General features: G+C 38.4%; 1 protein-coding gene across 9 annotated transcripts in view; it reads left to right on the top strand.

The window, feature by feature from the left end:
• NCOA2 (nuclear receptor coactivator 2) overlaps window positions 1-22870 on the top strand; it is a 295825-nt gene that overhangs the window by 245895 nt on the left and 27060 nt on the right. For 8 of the 9 annotated variants that reach the window (XM_038579485.1, XM_038579481.1, XM_038579482.1 and 5 more), the window contains 6 exons: window positions 1066-1213; window positions 2949-4218; window positions 11381-11591; window positions 13663-13869; window positions 16895-17113; window positions 20637-20766. In XM_038579485.1, the coding sequence (XP_038435413.1) occupies window positions 1066-1213; window positions 2949-4218; window positions 11381-11591; window positions 13663-13869; window positions 16895-17113; window positions 20637-20766 (2185 nt within the window). The remainder of the gene's footprint in view (window positions 1-1065; window positions 1214-2948; window positions 4219-11380; window positions 11592-13662; window positions 13870-16894; window positions 17114-20636; window positions 20767-22870) is intronic. The other variant, XM_038579489.1, reaches the window with a different exon arrangement.

Raw genomic sequence — 22870 nt, 5'->3', positions numbered from 1 at the left:
CAGGGTGTGATCCTGGGGACCCAGGATCGAGTCCCACATCGGGCTCCCTGCGTGGAGCCTGCTTCTCCCTCTGCCTGTGCCTCTGCCCCTCTCTCTCTCTCTCTCTCTCTCTCTCTCTCTCTCTGTCTCTGTCTCTATGAATAAATAAATAAAATATTTAAAAAAAAACATGGTAGTCTTCTTAGAATGGTTTAAGAGGGTAACCAAATTACATGGCTACTTTTTTTCTGAATCAAATGTTCTTTTTTTAAAGAAATATTCTTTTTTGATAGGCAGTATTTGACAGCTTCAAAATATAGTTGTTTTAAAAAGATAAATCTGAAGTTTTAAGAGAAATTACATTAAACCAGTTGGTGTATGTTATATGTTCTTCTGTTGTCTCACAAATGGAAACAACCAGATTCTTTATTCAGAAATTAAACTAATTCCCCTTTTATTGTTTCAGTTGCCTATTTAGCCTTTTTGTCCTCTGAAAAGATTTTTCTGTTTATCTTTTACTTCCTGTTGTCCTATCCACAGAAATAATACTTCTTACATACTGAGAAATAGAATGGGGATAGTATTATGAGATGATGAGGAGTAATAACTTCAAGATGAATATTCAGAGAACATATTTAATATCCTGAATTTTACTATAATATTTTTGTTAGTTTAAAAGAAACTTAAAGGCAAATTGTACACTTTAAAGGTATCATGTTTATACATTATATTGTTTTCTGATATTTTGAACAAATCATTGAAAACTAGTTTTGAGTCCATAAATGGTTTACACTCTTTTGCCTTAGTACTAAAGATTTTAAAAAGAACATAGTTTGAGGGTCCAAGCCTTATTTTAAAAACAAAACAGTACATTGAACTTATTAGCTTTTTGAGTAAAAAATAAATGTGCTTTTAAAATGTTAAAATGTTTCAGTATCATGAAATAGTACTTAGACTCTTGTTAACATGCCCATGAGAAAATATGGGCATAAACTTAATGAAGTTTATTACTATGTCTTATCCCACCCCCACTCTTTGATCTTTTTTTTTTCTAAACATGCATTCTGTTTCCTTGCTTGCCTACAGTGCTGAGACAAGGATTGGCGTTCAGTCAAATCTATCGTTTTTCCTTGTCCGATGGCACTCTTGTTGCTGCACAAACGAAGAGCAAACTCATCCGTTCTCAGACTACTAATGAACCTCAGCTTGTAATATCGTTACATATGCTTCACAGGTAATCCTAGTTATAAGAAATCACTTTTCCTTCCCCAAGTCAAGAGGAAATGGTACAAAAGCAACAGATCACCCTAGAGCTTTCCAACCTTGTTAGACATTTCTGCTCATCAGCCCCAGGCACGTAAAATATAAAATTAAGTTGCTATTAACTTTTGGCTAAAAGACAATTTATGATACTAGCAAAGTAGGGCTATACTTCGGATTTTTGTCTTAATGCTAGTGAATTTTAAACCCAGCTGGAAGAACACAGGCTAGCACTCACTTGGCTCAGACATGACCACCTATATCAGAGAAGGGAAAATTGATCAGTTCCCAGGGAGACATGTGTGATTCAGAACTATTGAAGCCACTAGCATGATTTCTGCTTCTGTGTGCTGAAATCTAAAACTTTCAAATATATATACTTAGAGGGAATATTTTAGATTTTTTTTCCTCGGGTTTAAATTAACTTCTTGACATAAGCCTTTAAATTGAAAGGTAATAAAGATTTCCATAAAAAATGAAAGTACAGAAAATTAAATGTTGACTTTAAATGTCATAAACTATATTGTTTTAGAGCACAAATTTAGGAAAATGATTACGTTTCAAGTTATATATAAGTATTTATGTATGTGCTATATAAAACTTTATGAGGTACTATCAGAAGATACATAAAGTTGCACTGGTTAAAGAGTCCCCTTTTATTACATTTCTTGATTATGTACTTTCTTATTTAGGGATTAAAAAAAAAAATCAGGCAGCCCTGTTTGCCAAACTGTTAATAAATCTGACCTCAAACCGAAACAATTTGAAAGTGATTACAGATGTGCCAAATTTCACCGCACCCCCCACCCCCCCCACCCCCCCCACCCCCCCCCCCCCCCCCCCCCCCGCCCAAGTGAAAGCTGATGTTTGACAATTTGTGAAACCTGTTTTGTTTGGATTTGTGAACACATGTGGTAACTCACAAATGACTGCCAAGGCTGTAAATTAAAGCTTATAGGGTTTGGGAAATCACCTAGCCCAGAAAACCTGCTTTTAGTCACTAGAAAGGAGTGGATTGGAGTTGTCTAGGCGTTGGAGAATAAGATCACAGACCAAGATCACTCTGTAGTTCTGTTTCTTGTTGTCTGTTTTGGAGGCTCTTGCTTTGACTTGCAAGGGGATCTGTTAGACAAGGTGATCTAATTCTAAATACTTTTGGTAACTTTATCAGCTCTAGAACTTGTAGCCTTTCTAATGGTTAGAGGTGAGTTTCCCCCTCTCCCCCCGTATTGAGCCAAGTAGTATACCTCAGAGCTCTCTGGCCTTACAGACGTGTCTATTGTTAGGAATTGTAATCTGGCAAATAATTGAAGACCGCTCTACTTGTTTGGGTCATTCCTTTAAGAGGTAGTACAAGTTCTCAGTTATTCCTGATAATATGTCATGTAATGAGAAAGGGGGATAGTATGTAATTGGAACCTCTCTAATGTCTTGTCTAGTTACTACAGTGTCAGTACAGTAGTAGTTGAATTTAAAGATACCCCCTCTGTAAAACCGCAGACATCTTAATGAGTTGACTGAAAAACATCACTCTTGATCCAAAATTATGCATGTTCGGTCTTGTCCATAATTGCAGATTGTTTCATCAGAGTATTATCTGTCCTTTAAAAATAGTCTGTTCTTTTAAAGAAAAGAGGCCATCTCATTTTTTGAATTAATAACAACTTGCTAAATGTTTTTCCTTCTATATTTCTTTCCTCGTTATACAGAGAGCAGAACGTGTGTGTAATGAATCCGGATCTGACTGGACAAGCGATGGGGAAGCCATTGAACCCAATTAGCTCTAGCAGCCCTGCCCATCAGGCCATGTGCAGTGGGAACCCAGGTCAGGACATGACCCTCAGTAGCAATATAAATTTTCCCATCAATGGCCCAAAGGAACAAATGGGCATGCCCATGGGCAGGTTTGGTGGTTCTGGGGGAATGAACCATGTGTCGAGCATGCAAGCAACCACTCCTCAGGGTAGTAACTATGCACTCAAAATGAACAGTCCCTCACAGAGCAGCCCTGGCATGAATCCAGGACAGCCCAACTCCATGCTTTCGCCACGGCATCGCATGAGCCCCGGAGTGGCTGGAAGCCCTCGGATCCCGCCCAGTCAGTTTTCCCCTGCAGGAAGCTTGCATTCCCCTGTGGGCGTTTGCAGCAGCACAGGAAATAGCCATAGCTACACCAACAGTTCCCTCAACGCACTTCAGGCCCTCAGTGAGGGGCATGGGGTCTCCCTGGGGTCGTCGTTGGCTTCACCAGACCTAAAAATGGGCAACTTGCAAAACTCCCCCGTTAATATGAATCCTCCCCCACTCAGCAAGATGGGAAGCTTAGACTCCAAAGACTGTTTTGGACTTTATGGGGAGCCATCTGAAGGTACAACCGGTCCAGCAGAGAGCAGCTGCCATCCTGGAGAGCAGAAGGAAACAAATGATTCCAACATGCCCCCGGCTGTGAGCAGTGAGAGAGCTGATGGACAGAACCGACTGCATGACAGCAAAGGACAGACCAAACTCCTCCAGCTGTTGACCACCAAATCTGACCAGATGGAGCCTTCGCCCCTGTCCAGCTCTCTGTCGGACGCCAACAAGGACTCCACAGCTGGCTTGCCCGGCTCTGGGTCCACGCACGGGACCTCGCTCAAGGAGAAGCATAAGATTTTGCACAGACTCTTGCAGGACAGCAGTTCCCCTGTGGACTTGGCTAAGTTAACGGCAGAAGCCACAGGCAAGGAGCTGAGCCAGGAGGCGAGCAGCACAGCTCCCGGCTCAGAAGTGACAATTAAACAAGAGCCAGTGAGCCCCAAGAAGAAAGAGAATGCACTACTCCGCTACCTACTGGATAAAGATGATACTAAAGATATTGGTTTACCGGAAATAACCCCCAAACTTGAGCGACTGGACAGTAAGACAGACCCTGCCAGTAACACAAAATTAATAGCTATGAAAACTGAGAAGGAGGAGATGAGCTTTGAGCCTAGTGACCAGGTACGTTTTGTTACATGTCCTCTCAAGTATACGAATCTATATCCATCAAGGATTTTCATGGGGGCATTTTGAGGCCTTGGGTGTTGTTCTTACTGGGAAACACCTAATTCTCACTGAAGCTATCTGTTCCAAACACTCCTGTCTAGCAACAAGTGACATTGTCATAAACCCAGGGTAGGCTGACCTTTCTTATTTTTTATTTTTTTTTTTGTACAGGACCAAGTGATAAGTATCTTAGGCTTTACAGACCATACAGTCTGTGCCACAGCTATTTGGCTCTGCTGCTATAGTGCAAAACCAACCATAGACCCTATACAAACAGATGAGAGTGCTGTGTTCGATAAAACTTTACCTACAGAAACTGATATTTTGATTTTATACAGTTTTCATGTGTTACAAAATACTCTTCTTTTGATTCTTTTTTCAATTATTAAAAAATGTAAATCCATTCTTAGCTCAGAGGCCATAGAAAAACAGGTGGTGGGCAGGATTTAGCCCACAGGCCAGCTGTATAGTTTGCTGACCCTGTTAATAGAAGATGCCTAAATTGGAGATAATCACATCCTTGAAACTGGCTTTGTCAGGACAGACTTAATTAAATTATTTCCCATTTACCTTTCTCTCTTTTTAAGATCAGAGTTTGGTTTCCAAACTAATGAAGATCATCGTACCTCTCTTTATTGTCAACTGATACTTCTGGTTAATGTTAAATTATTTTATTTTTTGAAAGAGTTACTTTTGACATAATAGTTTGGCATAAGATGTCTCGTGGGGACTCGGTGACAGGCTGGATTAATGATCCAAGACTTCACCCTGCATTATCAACTCTCTAATCCCTGGGAATAGCCCTGTACTTTAAATCTTTTAAGTCATGATTGGTTAACAAATGAAGAAGCTACATAGGCCTTTCTACTTAAAATGGTTTAATAATTTGTCTTGAAATTTGTTCTGCAAGTGGGTAGTTTATGTGTCACTGTCTTGGGGGACTAGGTGTGGATGGGGAGAGAAGAAAACAGTACTCTCTTACTATAATCTTGAACTCTGCTGAGTCAGCAGAGGCTGGCCCAGGGGCAGGTCTAGGATTGAAAACTGGAATCAGGAGAGCTGAGGCTGTATATGCCCTTATAGCTGGGCTCCATCCACAGCTCTAAGCACTTAGCTTCCTTTATTTCACTTTGATGTCTTGGCAGCTGCTACGTTCCTTAAGACAGATAGGATTTTTTAAAACTTTTGTGCCCTTCGCAAGGGAAGCATCCTAATTATATAATCATCTTTGATAATTAATCCTGGAACTTAAATGTTAGTGCAGGGTTCGATAATACAGCTATTCTGTAATGCTGTAAAATCAGTAAATGGGGAAAACTCAAGAGTTTCAACAGAAAGTTAATAGCAATATGTTGGATTAAGTGTAGTCTGAAACCGGATTGACAACTGTAAATGTTTTAATCTTTTGAGGTTTTACTAGATTAGAATATGCAGAGCTAGTGGCAGTTCAGAGTGGCAGGCACAGATACTGTCACTCAGGTCTCCCTAACACATGTTAGAGGGCAAGATGGTGACTCATGTGAGCCACCTTAGCTAAGTGGCTGGCCCCTCCCTCCATACACAGAATTTATTTCTATCCTAGGCCTGAGGCCCTAGGAACTTAGAGGGCCAGGAAAGGGGTACATTGTTGGCATTTCTATATTTAATGTCTGATTACGCTAACTTCAGACAAGAAATTGACCCAAAACAAAGAATTTTTTTTAAAGTCCTTGAGTCACTTGCTGTTTCTAATTGTTGTTTAGCAGAAACATTTTTCTAATCAAAATCTTCTCACCTAGAGAACATAATCAGCACAAATCTGTTATTTTGGGTAGACCAAAAAGTAATGTGTATACACACACACACTATTTTTTTTCTTAATGAAACCAGTCCCTGGTCTCATCCTCCGTTCACTCCCATTTAAAAATAAAACTCCACCAAAAAACACTGCTTCAGAGCAAATTTAACATTGAAAACATTGCAACTTGAAAAGAAAAGTTACCACAGGAAGTATGCATTACCTAAATTTAGATCAAAGTTAGAATGACTTACTTGAAGGAAAAAACAGTGATTCTTTTCCCTCCTGCTCTCCCTTCACTATTCCCAAAACAGATTAATTGTATCTCCTTTGAACTGCTGTACCAGTTTGTTAAAGTTTTTCTTTCATTTCAAGGGAATACAAGTTTTTTATTTAATAAGATAAATGGTTAGCGGCCTGAATTACACACTTAACTGTCTTGTTATTTTGACTCAGAAAAGAGCCATTAACCAAGCGTGTGTTTAGCCTACCTATAACTTATTAAGGACAGGAAGTACTTCGATGGCGCTATTATACCTAAAATAGCGTTCCTTACTGGGTAGAGTATTTAAACAACATTTGTTTCTATGGCTTTTCGTCACCAACAGGAAGCAATGTCAGAAAAATTTCCAATATGTTTACCGACTTTTAAGTCACATACTTATTTGCCCAGTGGAGTATGTTGATAGTCTTAAATTCTTTCTGATGCTACCAGGCCACTTATAATGAGGGTTTAGAACAAGTCTACAAGGAACGTCTTGTAGACGTTTCTCCACTAGAAAGGAAAGCCATATTTTAAACTGGTAATGTCCTGAAAATTTCCCTCCAAATGTGGTAGAATTGTATTACCATCTTTTAACAATTTTACCATTTTAAAAATAATTCTATGTTAGGCAAATGTGGTAAAATTATACTTTTTATTTAAATTTTTGAAAAGATGTTTTATAACTTATTAAAATACTTATGTTATTAAAATGCATGTACTCTTTATATTTCCTTCAGAGGGCCAGTTGATTTGACACATGAAAAATTCATAAAACCAGAAAAATGAAAAATTAAAGAAATCAAGTCCAATTTTCATTTTGTAGAACTTTTATAAAAATCTTTCTGACTCATTTTCTGCCTGAAATAGTTTAAACTAACTATTCAAATTGATGTGGCTAATTTGAGCATTCGAATAGATGCCTAAGCAAAACTTTGAAGAATCTTGGCAAAGCATTTTAAAGGAAGGCATTAATTTTTTTGACTTGTGAAGAAATGCCTAACAAAGTAGACACGGACTAGAACTTTTTTTTTGGGGGGGGGGGGCAGGGAGGGGCATATTTGATCAGAAACTTAATGTGATCAAATCCATCCCTTCCAGAACTACAAAAGAGAATGCCGTAGTTGTCAGATTTTATTGCCAAACAGCCAAAGGGGTTATAGTAGACATTCTGAATTTTATCTCCTTGATGAAGAACATTTAAAGTACACTTAAGACACTTAGATGAATGTTAAATGCATACTCCAAAAATTAACAAGAAATAAACACATGCAAAACAATATTATCTCTAATGGGGAAAGTTACATAAGGTATTCTTCTGGTGGTAAGCTGCATGAATTCAAATAGTGTCCATAGTTATGGGGATCCAAAGAACCAATTTCTTTTGAATATACACCAAGAAGTTCCTGCATGGCTTCCTTAAGACAAAGAAGCATTTAGTTACTTGTCAGAACTAGACTGACCCACAGTTGAATTTGATCGGCTCTTAAAATGGCAGAGATTAAATCAGTTTTAATACATTTTTTTAATAACATGCTTTTTAAAAAGAAAAATTGAGCAGCCTGGGTGGCTCAGTGGTTTAGCGCCACCTTCAGCCCAGGGCGTGATCCTGGAGACCTGGGATCAAGTCCCACATTGGGCTCCCTGCATGGAGCCTGGTTCTCCTCTGCCTGTGCCTCTCCTTGTGTCTCTCATGAATAAATAAATAAAATCTTAAATAATAAAATAAATAAAAACCAAGGAAAATATTGGATTTAAAGTTTTCTAATTATTTGAAATTTAAAGGCCAATAAATTGACTTAAGCCATCCAAATATGGTTTAATAAATATGGTTTGGTTTTTTGTTTTGTTTTTTAGATTTCATTTATTTGAGAGAGAGAGAGAGCACAGTGGGGGGAGGAGCAGAGAGGAGAGGACAAGCAGACTCGGCTTGATCCTAGTACCCTGAGATCATGACCTGAGCTGAAGGTAGATGCTTAACCTCCTGAGCCACCCAGGCGCCTCGAATATCCAAATATATTTTAACATCTTATATGTATAATGCTAGACTTATTCTCAATTTGTAGATTACAAAGGAAGAATCATGAATTTTGTCATTAGAACTCTTTGAAACTAATTATTTTTGTTTGACATTTTTTAAAGGATAATTTTATTTGCATGGAAAGAGCGTAAAAAGGAAAGGTAGGAGTTGGTACAGGCTGTTGTTAATCTACATTGTAAAAAATTTCTTTTACACGTATCTGGGATTAGGGGCAAATACAAGAGCATTCATTGAGGATAATAATATATATTTATTATTGTTTATATGAACCTATTTATTTTGATGTTTCTCATCCACGGCAGTCTGCAAAACTTTCTCAAGAAGCAACTTATTACTTACTTACTCTCTACTTCCTCCCTTTGCACCCCCAATTCCTCCCCCCACACATATAATGAGCTTCAAGGGCCACTTTTTAAAATACTCTACATAAGGCAGCATAGTAGGTAAGCTTGGTTTTATAGGACAGAAGTAAACATCAGTTTATTAGACTCTCTTTCTTATCTCTATAGGTATTTGAATGACACAAATTACAAGGATAGCACGCATTTTTATGAAATATTTTTCTGCGAAAGTAACGGAAATTACAAGAATTTCTATGAGAAATTTAGTTGATCCCGGGAATTTTTCTTAAATCACAAGTTAACATGGTTGACTGAGTGTCCATTACTATGTTCCAGGCTCTATCCTTGGAGGACAATAAATGTTCATAGTGATGTTTATACCCTTTGTGTTTAGCAAAACATGATAAAGATAGATTTACAATGGAGTCACTTTACATGTACATTTAACTTACACAATATCATCTATCCACATTCAGAAGAAAGGAATAGGTGACTATGAAGTGGTTAAGTAGTGTGAGCCTATCATTTTACCCAATAAATATGTACCCTAACAGAGTGATCGTGAGATGAGCGACAGGAGTTTACTGGGTGTTGGTACTCCTGTGGCTCTAAGAGTGTGAAAATGTAGCCACATGTTTTTTAAACGCACAGCTCCTACATACACGACATCATTTAGGACTCAGATAAGAAAGAGTGGTGTGCTTCCACGCTAGAGGAGAACCTGACTGTGTTGCCCTTGGAGGGGACAGAGATGTGCATTGAGATGTCTGCTGAGGGAGTTTTGGGGTTTTGTTTGTTTGTTTTAAAGATTTTATTTATTCATGAGAGACACAGGCAGAGACCTAGACAGAGGGATAAGCAGTCCTAGACATTGGGGAGCCCAGTGCAGGACTGGATCCCAAGACCCCCGGGATCATGACCTGAGCCAAAGGCAGACGCTCAGCCACTGAGCCACCCAGATGCCCTTCTCTAAGGAGTTTTAAGGATCATTTTATCTGTCTGTCTAGACTTTGGGATGTTAACGTTGGAACCCAACCCTTACCTAAGATGTATCTTTCCCATATTCGATGCCTCCATCTTTTGTTAGAAATGTGTTAACTAAACTAGAAAATGGTCCTGTAATTGTCCCAACAGCACACTGGGAATCTTCTAGAAAGTGGATCTCCAGGTTATTACGAAGCTAGTTGACTCTGAACAAGGAATCAAATAAAATGTCACTTCAATTTATCTTTCCTAACTTGAGAAATATGTCCACTAAGACTTCCCATACAGATATTACATGTGCCATAAATTGCAAAATCTTTAGCAAATCCAACATCTGCATGGGGAATAGGAGTTATAGAATAAAACCATGAGCCCTTTTGCTTCAAGTGTACCTCTTGTCAGATATAAACAATTTCATTTGAATTCCCTCTGTTGACAAAATGCCTAGTCATGGCCAAGCAAGGATTCAAAGTCCATCCAGTGATTTTGAGGAAATTACCTAACTTCTGTGTTTCCACCCACACATCCTAGAAATCATTCTTACCACTTTCTTCATTAGAAACTACTAACAGGGGATCCCTGGGTGGCGCAGCGGTTGGCGCCTGCCTTTGGCCCAGGGCGCGATCCCGGAGACCCGGGATCGAATCCCACGTCAGGCTCCCGGTGCATGGAGCCTGCTTCTCCCTCTGCCTGTGTCTCTGCCTCTTTCTCTCTCTGTGACTATCATAAATAAATAAAAATTAAAAAAAAAAAAAAAAGAAACTACTAACATTTAATTTATCCATTTTCTTGTCTTGTGGGCACTGCATGATTTTAAATACTTGGCACATGGATAAGTTCTACGTAAAGAATATAAAATAGGTTGAGCTTTCTGGAAGAAAAGTAGTAAGTATGAGATAGTGATGGTATTTATTTTTCTTATTTTGATGTTGGTAATTGAAATGAACTTACTTCAGTAAAAAGAAGAGCCCTGAGAAACATCATTCTGCCTTCTGTGAAGCCAGGTTAATAGAATCTATGCATGGGGACACCCATGTTTTTATCCTGCTTCCCTACATTTTGTCACCTAAGCTGGTGAGTGACTAAGAAGGCCAGTGTCATTTGAAACTGAAAGTACAAGCAGGAAAAAAAACACCAGTCAAATTGAGAAGGCAATGCTTAACTATTCATGATTACTTTGAGCTTATTTTGTTTTTTACCCCATACTCTTACAAAGAGAAGTCCTAGAAGGAAATAACCATTTACAAAATACTGATGTAGTGTAAACTTGAATCATATTTTTTTTTACCAGTTTTTTGTCATTATTTCTTAGAGAGTGTTAGCCACAAAACCTAGACCTGGACTATAAGTCTTAATACACTCAGTTAATTAGAAATACACATACTCATGATTGATTGAATTATTAGCATACAATAAAGAGGAATTTATACATTGCCAATGAATCACAATGCTGGGAGGGAGCTTTCTAATTCATCACCACTCTTTTCTAGATGAGGAAATTGGGGCCTAAAAGGTTAAGTTATTTGGCCTTTGTCAATTTAATTTTTAAAAATGATCAATTCACTTGTTAGATGAGAGGTGTGCATGAGTGTCTGCATCTTTTGTTTGGCTGTGGTGGTGCCTTATGCCAGTGAGGTCTGTAATTGTAGCTGGGGCTGTGGTGCCCACACTCAGGGCAGGACTGGATCAACTCTTCTGTTTGTTCACTGCAGCCTGGCAGTGAGCTGGACAACCTGGAGGAGATTTTGGATGATTTGCAGAATAGTCAATTACCACAGCTTTTCCCAGACACGCGGCCAGGCGCCCCTGCTGGATCAGTTGACAAGCAAGCCATCATCAATGACCTCATGCAACTCACAGCCGAAAACAGTCCTGTTACACCTGTTGGAGCCCAGAAAACAGCGCTGCGAATTTCACAGAGCAGTGAGTATGAGATATTGATGGTTATGCCAAGAAATTCCCATATAATCCCCATTAGAAACAGTGATTATTAAAATCTGATACAAACAGCTTAGTCACTTCAAGGTTTTTGTGGTCAGATAGCACCATCTACTGTCCTGGTTCTTCAAAACACCACTCAAAATGGACTCTGGTGAACATGGCCTTCCAGCATGCTCTTGTGGTTAATTTAATCAACACGGAGTGAGCCTGACCTACATAGATAAAGTTCTTTGGATGATTGTCATGTCTCCCTTTATTTTAGCTGCTGCCTTCAGAAATGGAGTTTAAAATAGACTTTATGTGCCTTAATATATAAGTGGATACTTTAAACGTAGAAAATTAGAAAGTTAGGCTGACTTTTTAGGAATAAAATGCTATTAAAAATTCTTAATATTTAACCACAATATGTGAACAGGCTACACACATTAAAAATATCCTATCTCTTAGGAATAATTCTAAAAATACCAGTTCAAATGGAACTTTATCATAAATGTTTTTAAGTGCACTTTAATAAAAAGCTTGAAGACCTTAGACTATTTTAGAAAAATACATTTTTTTCTATCACTTATTCTTTTTATTTTAGATTTCTAAAGTTTAAAGTAAATTTTTTCTTCACCATAATCACTTAGTTTACAAATTTGATATATGTAAAGTCCAACAGTTTTGAATGGAAGAAATTATATTTCCTGTGCAAAGAGATGTGATTTACAGAAAGATAAATGATGTCCTTAGTGTTCGCTTGGTGAACAGAATGACTTTTCCCTTGTCAGGTACTGTCTGATTCAGTGCTCAGCATTTGTTCTCAAACCAGAAATGGCAACCACCAACCAAATCACAAAATATCTTTAATTACTAGATCTTTCCTCAAGTGATTCTTGATTATTCTGGAATGGATAAAACAAAATAGTTTGTTGTCATCTCTCAAACCTCCATGTTTCTTGAGGAATGGAAGGTACTTATGGACCTCGGGAGATCACAAAGTCAAAGAACTGGGGAGTAAGAAGCACACTACTGGGTTTATGTTTACGAACCAGAGGCATTAATGATGGGCAGCATGGGAACTCATGCTTTCTCCTCTGTCCCTCCTGATGTAATCAGATTGTTGAGTGCTAAACCGAGAGCTAAACCTGAGGGAATCCAATTCAGCATGTACATAATTTCCATTCTGAGCCCTAATTCTTCTAAATGTTTTATTTCTGTTATTAATTGATAAGAACTTATTTATTTTGAATGTACTGTTTCATACTATGTTTATGTAATCCAGTGAAGAAATAATTGGTATTATTTAATAAAGTAGCTCTATAAATTGTCATTAATAATATCTGATACTTTTAAAATGTAATGATGTTCTTATCAAATTATTGGTTGTCTATATGATAGTATAGGGCACACTACCCAGTGGATTCTTGTCAGTCATCCATAAGAATCCTTTCAAATCTAAATGTGTCCAGAATTTAAAGAAGCTGTTTTTAGAAGATTGAATAGGGCCCTAAAGCTTTAATACTGACTTCAGGGGGCAGAGTTCACACTTAAAAGATAATAACTTCCAAGGCGAGTAGATACTTTTAACCTAATTCTACTCCCAGGAAAGGCCAGTTAAGAAATAATAGGTACAAACCACGTCTGGGTTTGGGGCTGTGTGCAGGAGACGTTTATAACTTCATAGCTGTGACAAAGCAGTATTCCTGAACTCTAATACAGTGACACATATGGACAAGACCATACGAGTGTTTGACTCAGCAAATACAATTAAATGTTAAAAAATTAGCATTGGGGCGGGAAATATATGGTAAATAATAGACATGAGTTATTTTTCTTTCTTTTTGCAAAATTTGTTAAAAGTCGAGTAAGAGACTTGATTAAATTACGAGTCCACATTTAGGTGCTGCCTGTGGTTTTTTGTCTGTGAGTTTGTCTTTTATTTAGGCAGTTGGTCCCTGATGTGCATATCTTTGATACTTTACAGACAGCATTTTCCCTGAACACTACTTCTGTTGCTATTCTTTTTCATTATCCTATATTAACCTTCAATTTTCATTTGTTTTCTCCTTAGCTTTTAATAACCCACGACCAGGGCAACTGGGCAGGTTATTGCCAAACCAGAATTTACCACTTGACATCACATTGCAAAGCCCAACTGGTGCTGGACCTTTCCCACCAATCAGAAACAATAGTCCCTACTCAGTGATACCTCAGCCAGGAATGATGGGTAATCAAGGGATGATAGGAAACCAAGGAAATTTAGGGAACAGTAGCACAGGTAAGGGCTCAAATGCACTGTTACTTTATTGGTGGGTTATTTAACTTAACGATGTATTCATCCACATCCAACTAGTAGAATTTTCAAAATGAATTGTTTTATGTTAGAAATGAATACTAGCACGTAAGAAAATTCTACAAATTTTTACTGTGAGAGTGGCATGCGAAGCATCGAAAAGCATTCCAGTAAGCCGACCATTTTATCTGTGACCATTACTTTTACAGGGTCTCTAATCATTAATCCTACAGCATAGTCTTATTTCTTCTATTCCAGTTTACCACTCCACATGTTATAGTGTTATGTGTGAAATAATTTGGTGGTTGCTAGTATCTCATGTAATCTGTTGATAATCCCAAAACTTCCTATTAATCAAGGATTTGTTTTTGGAGAATTTGAGAATGAAAGTTTATAATACAGCTAACTTTTCATACTTATAAATGATACAGTTCTTTGGAAAAACAGTAATTTAAAATTAAGAACTTTAAATGGTAATATGCTTGGCTAAAGAGTACCTGGTCCAGGGCTCCCTTTTTGAAGAAGGATGACTTTGCCTGTAATCTGGTTTGGACCTTGACCTGCTGTAACTTGAGGTGTCTGCCAAGTTACCTAAGCTCATTTGCTGAGTGGTAATCAGTGTCATAGCAGCTACCGTATTCCCAAACTTCCATCTAATTAAGGCTAGAAACCATCTTTTTTTTTTATTTTTTTTTTTTTTAATTTTTATTTATTTATGATAGTCACAGAGAGAGAGAGAGAGAGGCAGAGACACAGGCAGAGGGAGAAGCAGGCTCCATGCACCGGGAGCCTGACGTGGGATTCGATCCCAGGTCTCCAGGATCGCGCCCTGGGCCAAAGGCAGGCGCTAAACCACTGCGCCACCCAGGGATCCCAGGCTAGAAACCATCTTAACAGCAATGATCGCTATTACCACCATGTCCTGTACACTATAGTATCTATCACAGATCTACTAGCAAGATGCTGAGTTTCCTAATAAAGAACTGCTCACAATTTACAGCATTCTTCCTTTGTCAAAATGAAGTACTCAGGACAAAAGCATTGAAAGAAATAGATATTATAAAAATATGAATTTTATATTTTAAAATAAAGTATTGATTTATATAAGCAAAATACCGCTTTACGCAACATCCTATAACAGAAAAGGAGCCAATGACTTAATTAAAGGTTCCTCCTTATTAGCAGAACACAAAGAAGACCTGAGTTCTTATAAGGAGGAATTTAGGAATACACCTGTTTTGAAATCTGGACAGCCTAGAGATAACTGGTGTCCAGACTCTGAAGATCATACAATGCCTGTGCTTTGTTTCAAAGAAGAAAAAGAAAAAGCCTGAAAGATTTGTAGACCCCAGTTACTATAATTGCATGGATATTGTTGAATTACAGGTCATTTTTCCTTCTGCTTTCTAGACTTGCTATAATCTTGTTATATTATTTAGAGGCTAGATTTTTTGAAAAATACAATGCCTTTTCTCCCATAATACATTTGTGTAGTTCAAATTTAATCTTCAGATGTTTTTTTAAAACATGTATTATTCTCTGGGGCACCTGGGTGGCCCAGTTGGTTAAGCATCTGCCTTTGGCTCATGTCATGATCTCAGGGTCCTGGAATTGAGCCCCTCTCCCTGCTTGTGCTCTGTCTCTCTCAAATAAGTAAATAAAATCTTTAAATAAAATTTTAAAATTATATATTACTATAATACTCTAACTTTTTCAGTGAACTTAATTACCTTTTATTCTTAATAATCCTAATGTAGCACATTCTCATTTCACCAATGAAAATCCACCCACAATACATGTACTCTCCATTTCTTAAATATACTCTATTTTTAGTTATCATAATTAAAAGTAAATGAAAGCAAGCCATCTATTTGAAAGCAGCACTTCTGTTTTTTCTTTTAAGATTTTATTTATTTGAGAGAGAGAACGCACAAGTGGTGGAAGATGAGAGGCAGAGGGAGAAGCAGACTCCTTACTGAGCAGGGAGCCCAACTGCAGGGCTCAATCCCAGGACCTGGGATGATCCCATGATCCTGGGATCATGATCCTGAGCCACCCAGGTGCCCCATAATGAAAGTAGAACTTTTATATATCCATCACTAAACATTTCAAAATGAGAGGTTCTTACTTGGGAGTTTTTCCCCTTTAGAATATCAAGTCTTAGCAAATATTTAGCCACTGTCAGCATTCCCAGGGGCTAGGCCAGAGAGACCAAACACAAGGATCCTTGATCCTTGGAGTATTATGCTCTTATTGTTAAGTGTGGCCGCATAACTATTAATATCTCAAGTGTAAAAGGATCTTTACCAATCTGCCCTAACCCATTCTAGAGCTATATAATTAGGAATGTGTTAGTCCAGGTATATTGAAGTTAACCTATAAAAGTAGGAGTCTCTTGCCTTGGATATAAAAAACTGTAGAAGAAAGATCCTGTAAATTCTTCATGTTTTAGAGGCTACCATGGTCACTTTTGAAGCTTAACAAATTATAATACTCTGAAAGGGATTTGGGGATTTAAAAACCTGACATCATAAAAAAATTAAAATTAAAATTAAAAAAATAAAAACCTGACATCAGCTTCATGGGATATTCTGTGATTTGGGTTTATAATTAGAGTATTGATTATCAGTTTAAACCTTGTTTCTCTACCGTACCTCCCTTTTGGAAAGTAAAGCATTGACGTGTAGATCAGCTAATGTGATTCACTTCCTGAGGAAGGAAGTTGGGGTTATCCACACACCACAGCACCTGTTTCTAAGTACATATGGGAACAATTTTAACAGCTTTTCCGAACTCTAAAGAGTGGCAAGTCTATGCTTTGAAAAACTGTTGAAATTGCCAACTCTTGTTTCTTAGCTGAGGGTCCGTGTCTGTCCCAACAGGGGCGTTAACTCTTGGGCTGTGTATTACAGAGTGATTGTCTTATACACAGTAGGCTCATCTAGTGTTCATACGTGCTGACTATGTTTTCAGTTACTCCATGTCTCAGTTTCCTTTGGCTTGCCTACAGGAATGATTGGTAGTAATGCTTCCCGGCCCACTATGCCATCTGGGGAATGGGCACCACAGAGTTCTGCTGTGAGAGTCACCTGTGCTGCTGCTACCACCAGTGCCATGAACCGGCCAATCCAAGGAGGTATGATTCGGAACCCAACAGCCAGCATCCCCATGAGACCCAACAGCCAGCCTGGCCAAAGACAGATGCTTCAGTCTCAGGTCATGAATATAGGTAAGATAGTTGTAGTGCTTTTTTTTTTTTTTTTTTTAAAGATTATTTCTTTATTTGAGAGAGAGAACACAAGGAGGGGGGGTGCAAAGGAGAGGAAGAAGCAGGCCCATTAAGCAAGGAGCTGACACAGGGCTCAATCCTAGGACACGAGATCATGACCTGAACAGAAGGCAGACGCTTAATGGACTGAGCCACCCAGGTGCCCCTCTAGTGCTCTTTGCTTTTAATTTTCATGCTTTCTTAGAAAAGAATAAGAGCTCCAAAAATTATTTTAAGATATGCTCCTCATTTGCAATTTAGGTGATTCCCCTCATGTCAAGCTGTCATAAGTGAGATTTTTGCTGGAACTCTGTATAGAATCATAGAATCTCAAAAGCTTTCTAGTTACATTAGAGAACCAACTACCTATGTGATGTTGTATTTTTATTAAATTGTCTAATCTCAACTTTTCTGGGAAGTGAATTGGAGTATCATACTGTAAATGTTTTATATATATATATTTTTTTTTTTAATATTTCAATGTTTCAGAATTGGTCCTAACTCTGGGTGATTATCAGAATCATCTCAGGACATTAAGATGCAGATTCTTGAGCCACCATCCTAGACTATTAAACCAGACTTTCCAGGGTCCTCTCTGAAGGTACAAGGTCTTCTAGACTATCTCACGAAACGTGAGGATCACTAAAATTCTTTTTTCTTTTTTTTTTTTAAAGATTTTTATTTATTCATGAGAGACCGAGAGAAGGCAGAGAGAGATAGGCAGAGGGAGAAGCAGGCTCCTCGCAGGGAGCCTGATGTGGGACTTGATCCTGAGACCCCGGGATTATGCCCTGAGCCAAAGGCAGATGCTCAACTGCTGAGCCACCCAGGCATCCCCAAAATTCTATTGGATACAGTTCATGTGTTATTAAAATTAATGCCCTGATAGATTATATGATACCATTTGTATGAAATGCCCAGAATAGATAAATTTGTAGTGAAAGAAAATAGATAAGTGGTTGCCTAGGGTTTGGGGTGTGGGGAACATGGGGAGTGACTCCTAATGGTCATGGGGCTTCTTTTTGGGAGAATGAGAACATTCTAAACCCAATTGTCATGATGGTTGTACAACCCTGCAAATTTACTGAAACTCACTAAGTCATATACTTTAAATGGGTGAGTTATGTGCCATGTGAATTATATCTCAGTAAAGCTGTTTAAAAAAATTCATGGTCTGAAAAAATAATTCATGGTCTGTACAACTCACACTTGAGTGATATTTTCTTAATCACTTACATTAGCCTTCTTCTAAATCTTGCATATTAGCATAATTCAGATAAGTTAATGTTTATGTACTTCTTCATATACTTAGATATTGTGCAATGAGTAAGCACTAAATCATTATCGGAAAGGTACCAGGATTGTTTTGACAAGACAACGCAGAATTCTCATCCTACTTCTGGCCTCCGCTTTCTTACCTAGTTATGTAATTGCTCAGCACATTTTGACTTGTTTCTGAGAGGTGACGTTCAGATAGCCTTCCTGCAGAGAAGGATGAGTGGTTCAAATTGATGAGTGGTTTCCAAACATAAATTCGTATGCTTTGAGGCTGCTATGGAACAATGCTAAAAATGACCAGATTTTCATGTAAAATTAAACTGGAAAATTTTTTAATGTATTGATTCATTCATTTAAATATCATAATTAAGGGGCACCTAGCTGGCTCAGTTGGTAGAGCATGTGACTCTTGAGTTCAGGACCGTAGGTTTGAGCCTCATGTTGGGTGTAGATGCTACTTGATTATATATATATATGTTTATATATAAATAAATATATAACATAATTAATAAATTCCTTATATCCAGAAATTGAATTTGTTCTCCATATTTCTTTATTTATTTTTTTTAAGATTTTATTTATTCATTCATGAGAGACATACAGAGAGAGGCAGAGACATAGGCAGTGGGAGAAGCAGGCTCCCTGTGGGGAGCCTGATGCGGGACTCAGTCCCAGGACTCTGGGATCACAACCTGAGCCAAAGGCAGTCATTCAGCCACTGACCCACCCAGGGTCAGTTTCTTTATTGAAGGGCACCTCACCTGGCCTTTGCGCTTTATTGTGTAGCTGAATTTCTCTGATTTTTAATAAATTCAAAAAGCCATGAACTCGGGGATCCCTGGGTGGCTCAGCGGTTTAGTGCCTGCCTTTGGCGCAGAGCGTGATCCTGGAGACAGACCCAGGATCGAGTCCCAAATTGGGTTCCCTGCATGGAGCCTGCTTCTCCCTCTGTTTTTCTGCCTCTCTCTTTCTCTCTCTCTCTCTCTCTCTCTCTCTGTGTCTCTCGTAAATAAATAAATAAAATCTTAAAAAAAAAAAAAAAAAGCCATGAACTCAACAGAAAATTCTCTATTGTCATGGAAGACAGGTCTACAGGTGATGATAACAGCAGAATCCTTAAAAAGCTCATGTCATCCATTAGCTTTAAACCTCTAAAAAGAGGTTTAAAAAAAGAACTTCTAAGAAAGAGCACATCTGAGTTGTCAGGGTCTTCTTTCTGTCCCACCCTGTCTCTTCTGGAAGAGCTAACTGAATTATAGTTAATAAAAGTTCAGGAACAAGGAGGGGGATCTAGCACTTCTCAGGAATGTGGTCCAGGACCCTGATGCCCTTTCAGGTGGTCTGCAAGGCTAAACTATTTCCATTATACTGAGACACTCCTGGCCTTCTTCACTCTCAACTCTCACAAGCATATAGTAGAGTTCTAGAAGTGATAGGCTGTGTGGTATCGCCTTGGTGGGATGTGGGAGCACATAAGAGGCTCTGGCTCTCCTCCATCATCCAGACATTAAAGTGATTTTCAGAAATGTAAAACAATGCCAGCAAAAGGTTTTGGTTTTTTTTTTTTTTCATTTTTTTGTTTAAGAAATTTGCTTATGTTAACACATAGTGGTTTTATTGTAATTAATTTTAAATGAGTGAATAATTTTTTTCTATTTTTCCAATGTTAATTTCCCATACAGTAAGTAAGTATCAATAAGATAAAATCCACATAAAGAAAACTAAAAGGTCAGGGTGCTGGAGTACCTGGGTGGCTCAGTTGATTAAGCCTCCTATTCTTAATTTTGGCTCAAGTAGTGATCTCAGGGTCATGAGATGGAGTCCCCCTCAACTCCTTCCCCCAAGGGCTCTAACTCAGTGGGGAATCTACTTGAGATTCTTTCCCTCTCCTGTGCTCCTCTACCCTGCCCCCTTGTGCTCTCTCTCTCAAAAAAAAAAGAAAAAAGAAAATTAAAAGATCTTCACTGCAAGAAGTTTAGAGCTACCACTCTAGATATTGCCTAAAATGGGTGAAAAGCCTTGATATTTATTGCTTTGTTTCTATTTCAGAACAAAAATTCAGTCTTACTATTTTCAACTAATTATTATTGCATCTGCCTTTTCCATTTTATGTAAACCAGGTATTTTACTTGATATTACATAGCAGAAATAGGCATTCCCTGATAAAATTTATAAAGTTTCGGATTTTTGTCTTCTCTGTTTTTAGGGCCATCTGAATTAGAGATGAACATGGGGGGACCTCAGTATAGCCAACAACAAGCTCCTCCAAATCAGACTGCCCCGTGGCCTGAAAGCATCCTGCCTATAGACCAGGCATCTTTTGCCAACCAAAACAGGTGAGTCCTAGCACCAGGAGATCCAAGAGAATAATGATTCATGATAAGGTCTAGAAGTTATTTTAGCCCTCTGCTAGAGTTATTCTTTTCCTCCTAAATAGTTGGTCCTGACCAGTTTTCATGTATTCAGATTATATCATCAGTTATTAGGCATGGAATGTGGGGGAGGGAGAAGTCTAAAAATCAGACCTAGGGCATGTCTGTAAAAAGTTATAATTTGGGGTGTCTGAATGGCTCAGCCAGTTAAATGGCTGCCTTTGGCTTGGGTCATAAGCCAGGTCCTGGGATCAAGCCTGGCATTGGGCTCCCTGCTCCATAGGAAGCCTGCTTCTCCCTCTCCCTCTACCTGCTGCTACCCTACCCCTGCTTGTGCGCTCACGTGCTCTCTCTCTCTCTCTCCTTCTCTCTCTGTGTCAAATAAATAAAATCTTTAAAATAAAAAATAAAGTTATGATTTAGTTGGAAAATAAAAGATATACATTAATAACTAATATAAGGTACTATGTACTATAAATGCCATAAGAGAAATAAAACTAGACAATTCTGTTAACATACGTTTTACCACTTAAAAAATATAGTAAAGGCAATTAAGATTTGGCAGGAAGAGTAGATTAGTAATAGAACAGATTTATAGAAGGCCTTAAATACTGAACTCTGAAGAATTCATACTTTTTTTCATTAAGCCATTGAAAAAGTTTTTTGAAAAAGGAAGTGGGATGTGATCATGTTTGATAGAGATTTTTTGGTTCTGATTATCAGTCTAATACTTTTCATTTCTTTGTGGGTGATCTTTTCCCTCTAGCTGCTTTTGAAATATTCTATGTATTTTCTGTATTGTACCTTTACTACAGGGTGTCTGGATGTGGATTTATTTATACTTCTTGGTATTTGGTATGTGCTGTACTTTTTTTAATTTGTAGATTCTTGATTTTTCTCATCAGTTCTGGAAGATTTATAGCCATTATCTCTTTATGTACTACCCCCTCGCCATTTTCTCCATTCTTTCCTTCTGGGATTCTGGTTAGACATATCTTACACCTTCTCTGCCTACACTGGCTTTTTAAAATTTTTACCCTCCAGGGACATCTGGATGGCTCGTTTGGATAAGTGTCCAGTTCTTAATTTCAGCCCAGGTCATGATCTCAGTCAGGGTCGTGAGATCGAATGCAGAGCCAACTCAAGATTCTCTTTCCCGAGACGCCTAGGTGGCTTAGTGGTTGGGCGTCTGCCTTTGGCTCGGGTTGTGATCCCTAGGTCCTGGGATCAAGTCCCGCATTGGGCTCTCCACAGGCAGCCTGCTTCCCCCTCTGCCTATGTGTCTGCCTCTCTCTCTGCGTCTCTCATGAATAAATAAATAAGAAATCTTAAAATTAAAAAAAAAAAAAAGATTCTCTGTCCTTCTCCCTCTGCCAGAGGTGGGGGATCTACTCTAGGTTCCCTCAGTTCAGTACAGCAGCCTTCAGTTAACTCTTTTATTTTCCTTTGACCCAAAGCCCCAACTCTTACTGCTTTATGGATAAAAACACACCTATCACCGGTGGCTCAGGATGCTCAAGTTTTAGCTCATACACATGGTTTCTGTTTTGTTTTGTGTTTGCCTTTTTGAGAGTCCCATTATTCCTTGCAAAGCCAACATTACAATTATGTTATATTGCATAATCTCATTAAGTAGAGCACTGAAAGCAGATGTTGCCCAGATAACCTTGAGCCCTAGGTGATGGTACCACTTGGCTGTGTAGGTGAGCAGAGAGCCCCTACGCAGAGAAATGGAAGCCTAAGCCCGGGGAAGCCTGGGTAGCTCAGTTGGTTAAATGTCTGCCTTCAGCTCAGGTCATGATCTCAGGGTTCTGGGATTGAGCCCGTGTTGGGCTCCCTGCTCGGTGGGAAGCCTGCTTCTCCCTCTCCCTCTGCTCCTCCTTGTTGCTTATTCTCGCTCTCTTTCTCTCAAATAAGTAAATAAGATCTTTAAAAAAAAAAGAAGAAGCCTAAGCCAGAAGACAATGTAGGAACTAAAGAATGTGAGCAGTGTTTTGCTGGAAGTAAATTTGTTAGAAAACTTAAACTAGGGCAGCCCGGGTGGCTCATCGGTTTAGCGCCTGCCTTC

This window comes from Canis lupus, chromosome 29, assembly GCF_011100685.1.
Source record: "Canis lupus familiaris isolate Mischka breed German Shepherd chromosome 29, alternate assembly UU_Cfam_GSD_1.0, whole genome shotgun sequence".
NCBI classification, from domain to species: domain Eukaryota; kingdom Metazoa; phylum Chordata; class Mammalia; order Carnivora; family Canidae; genus Canis; species Canis lupus.
Note: the sequence above shows the minus strand (reverse complement) of the source record. Positions and strands in the feature narration are given on the sequence as shown.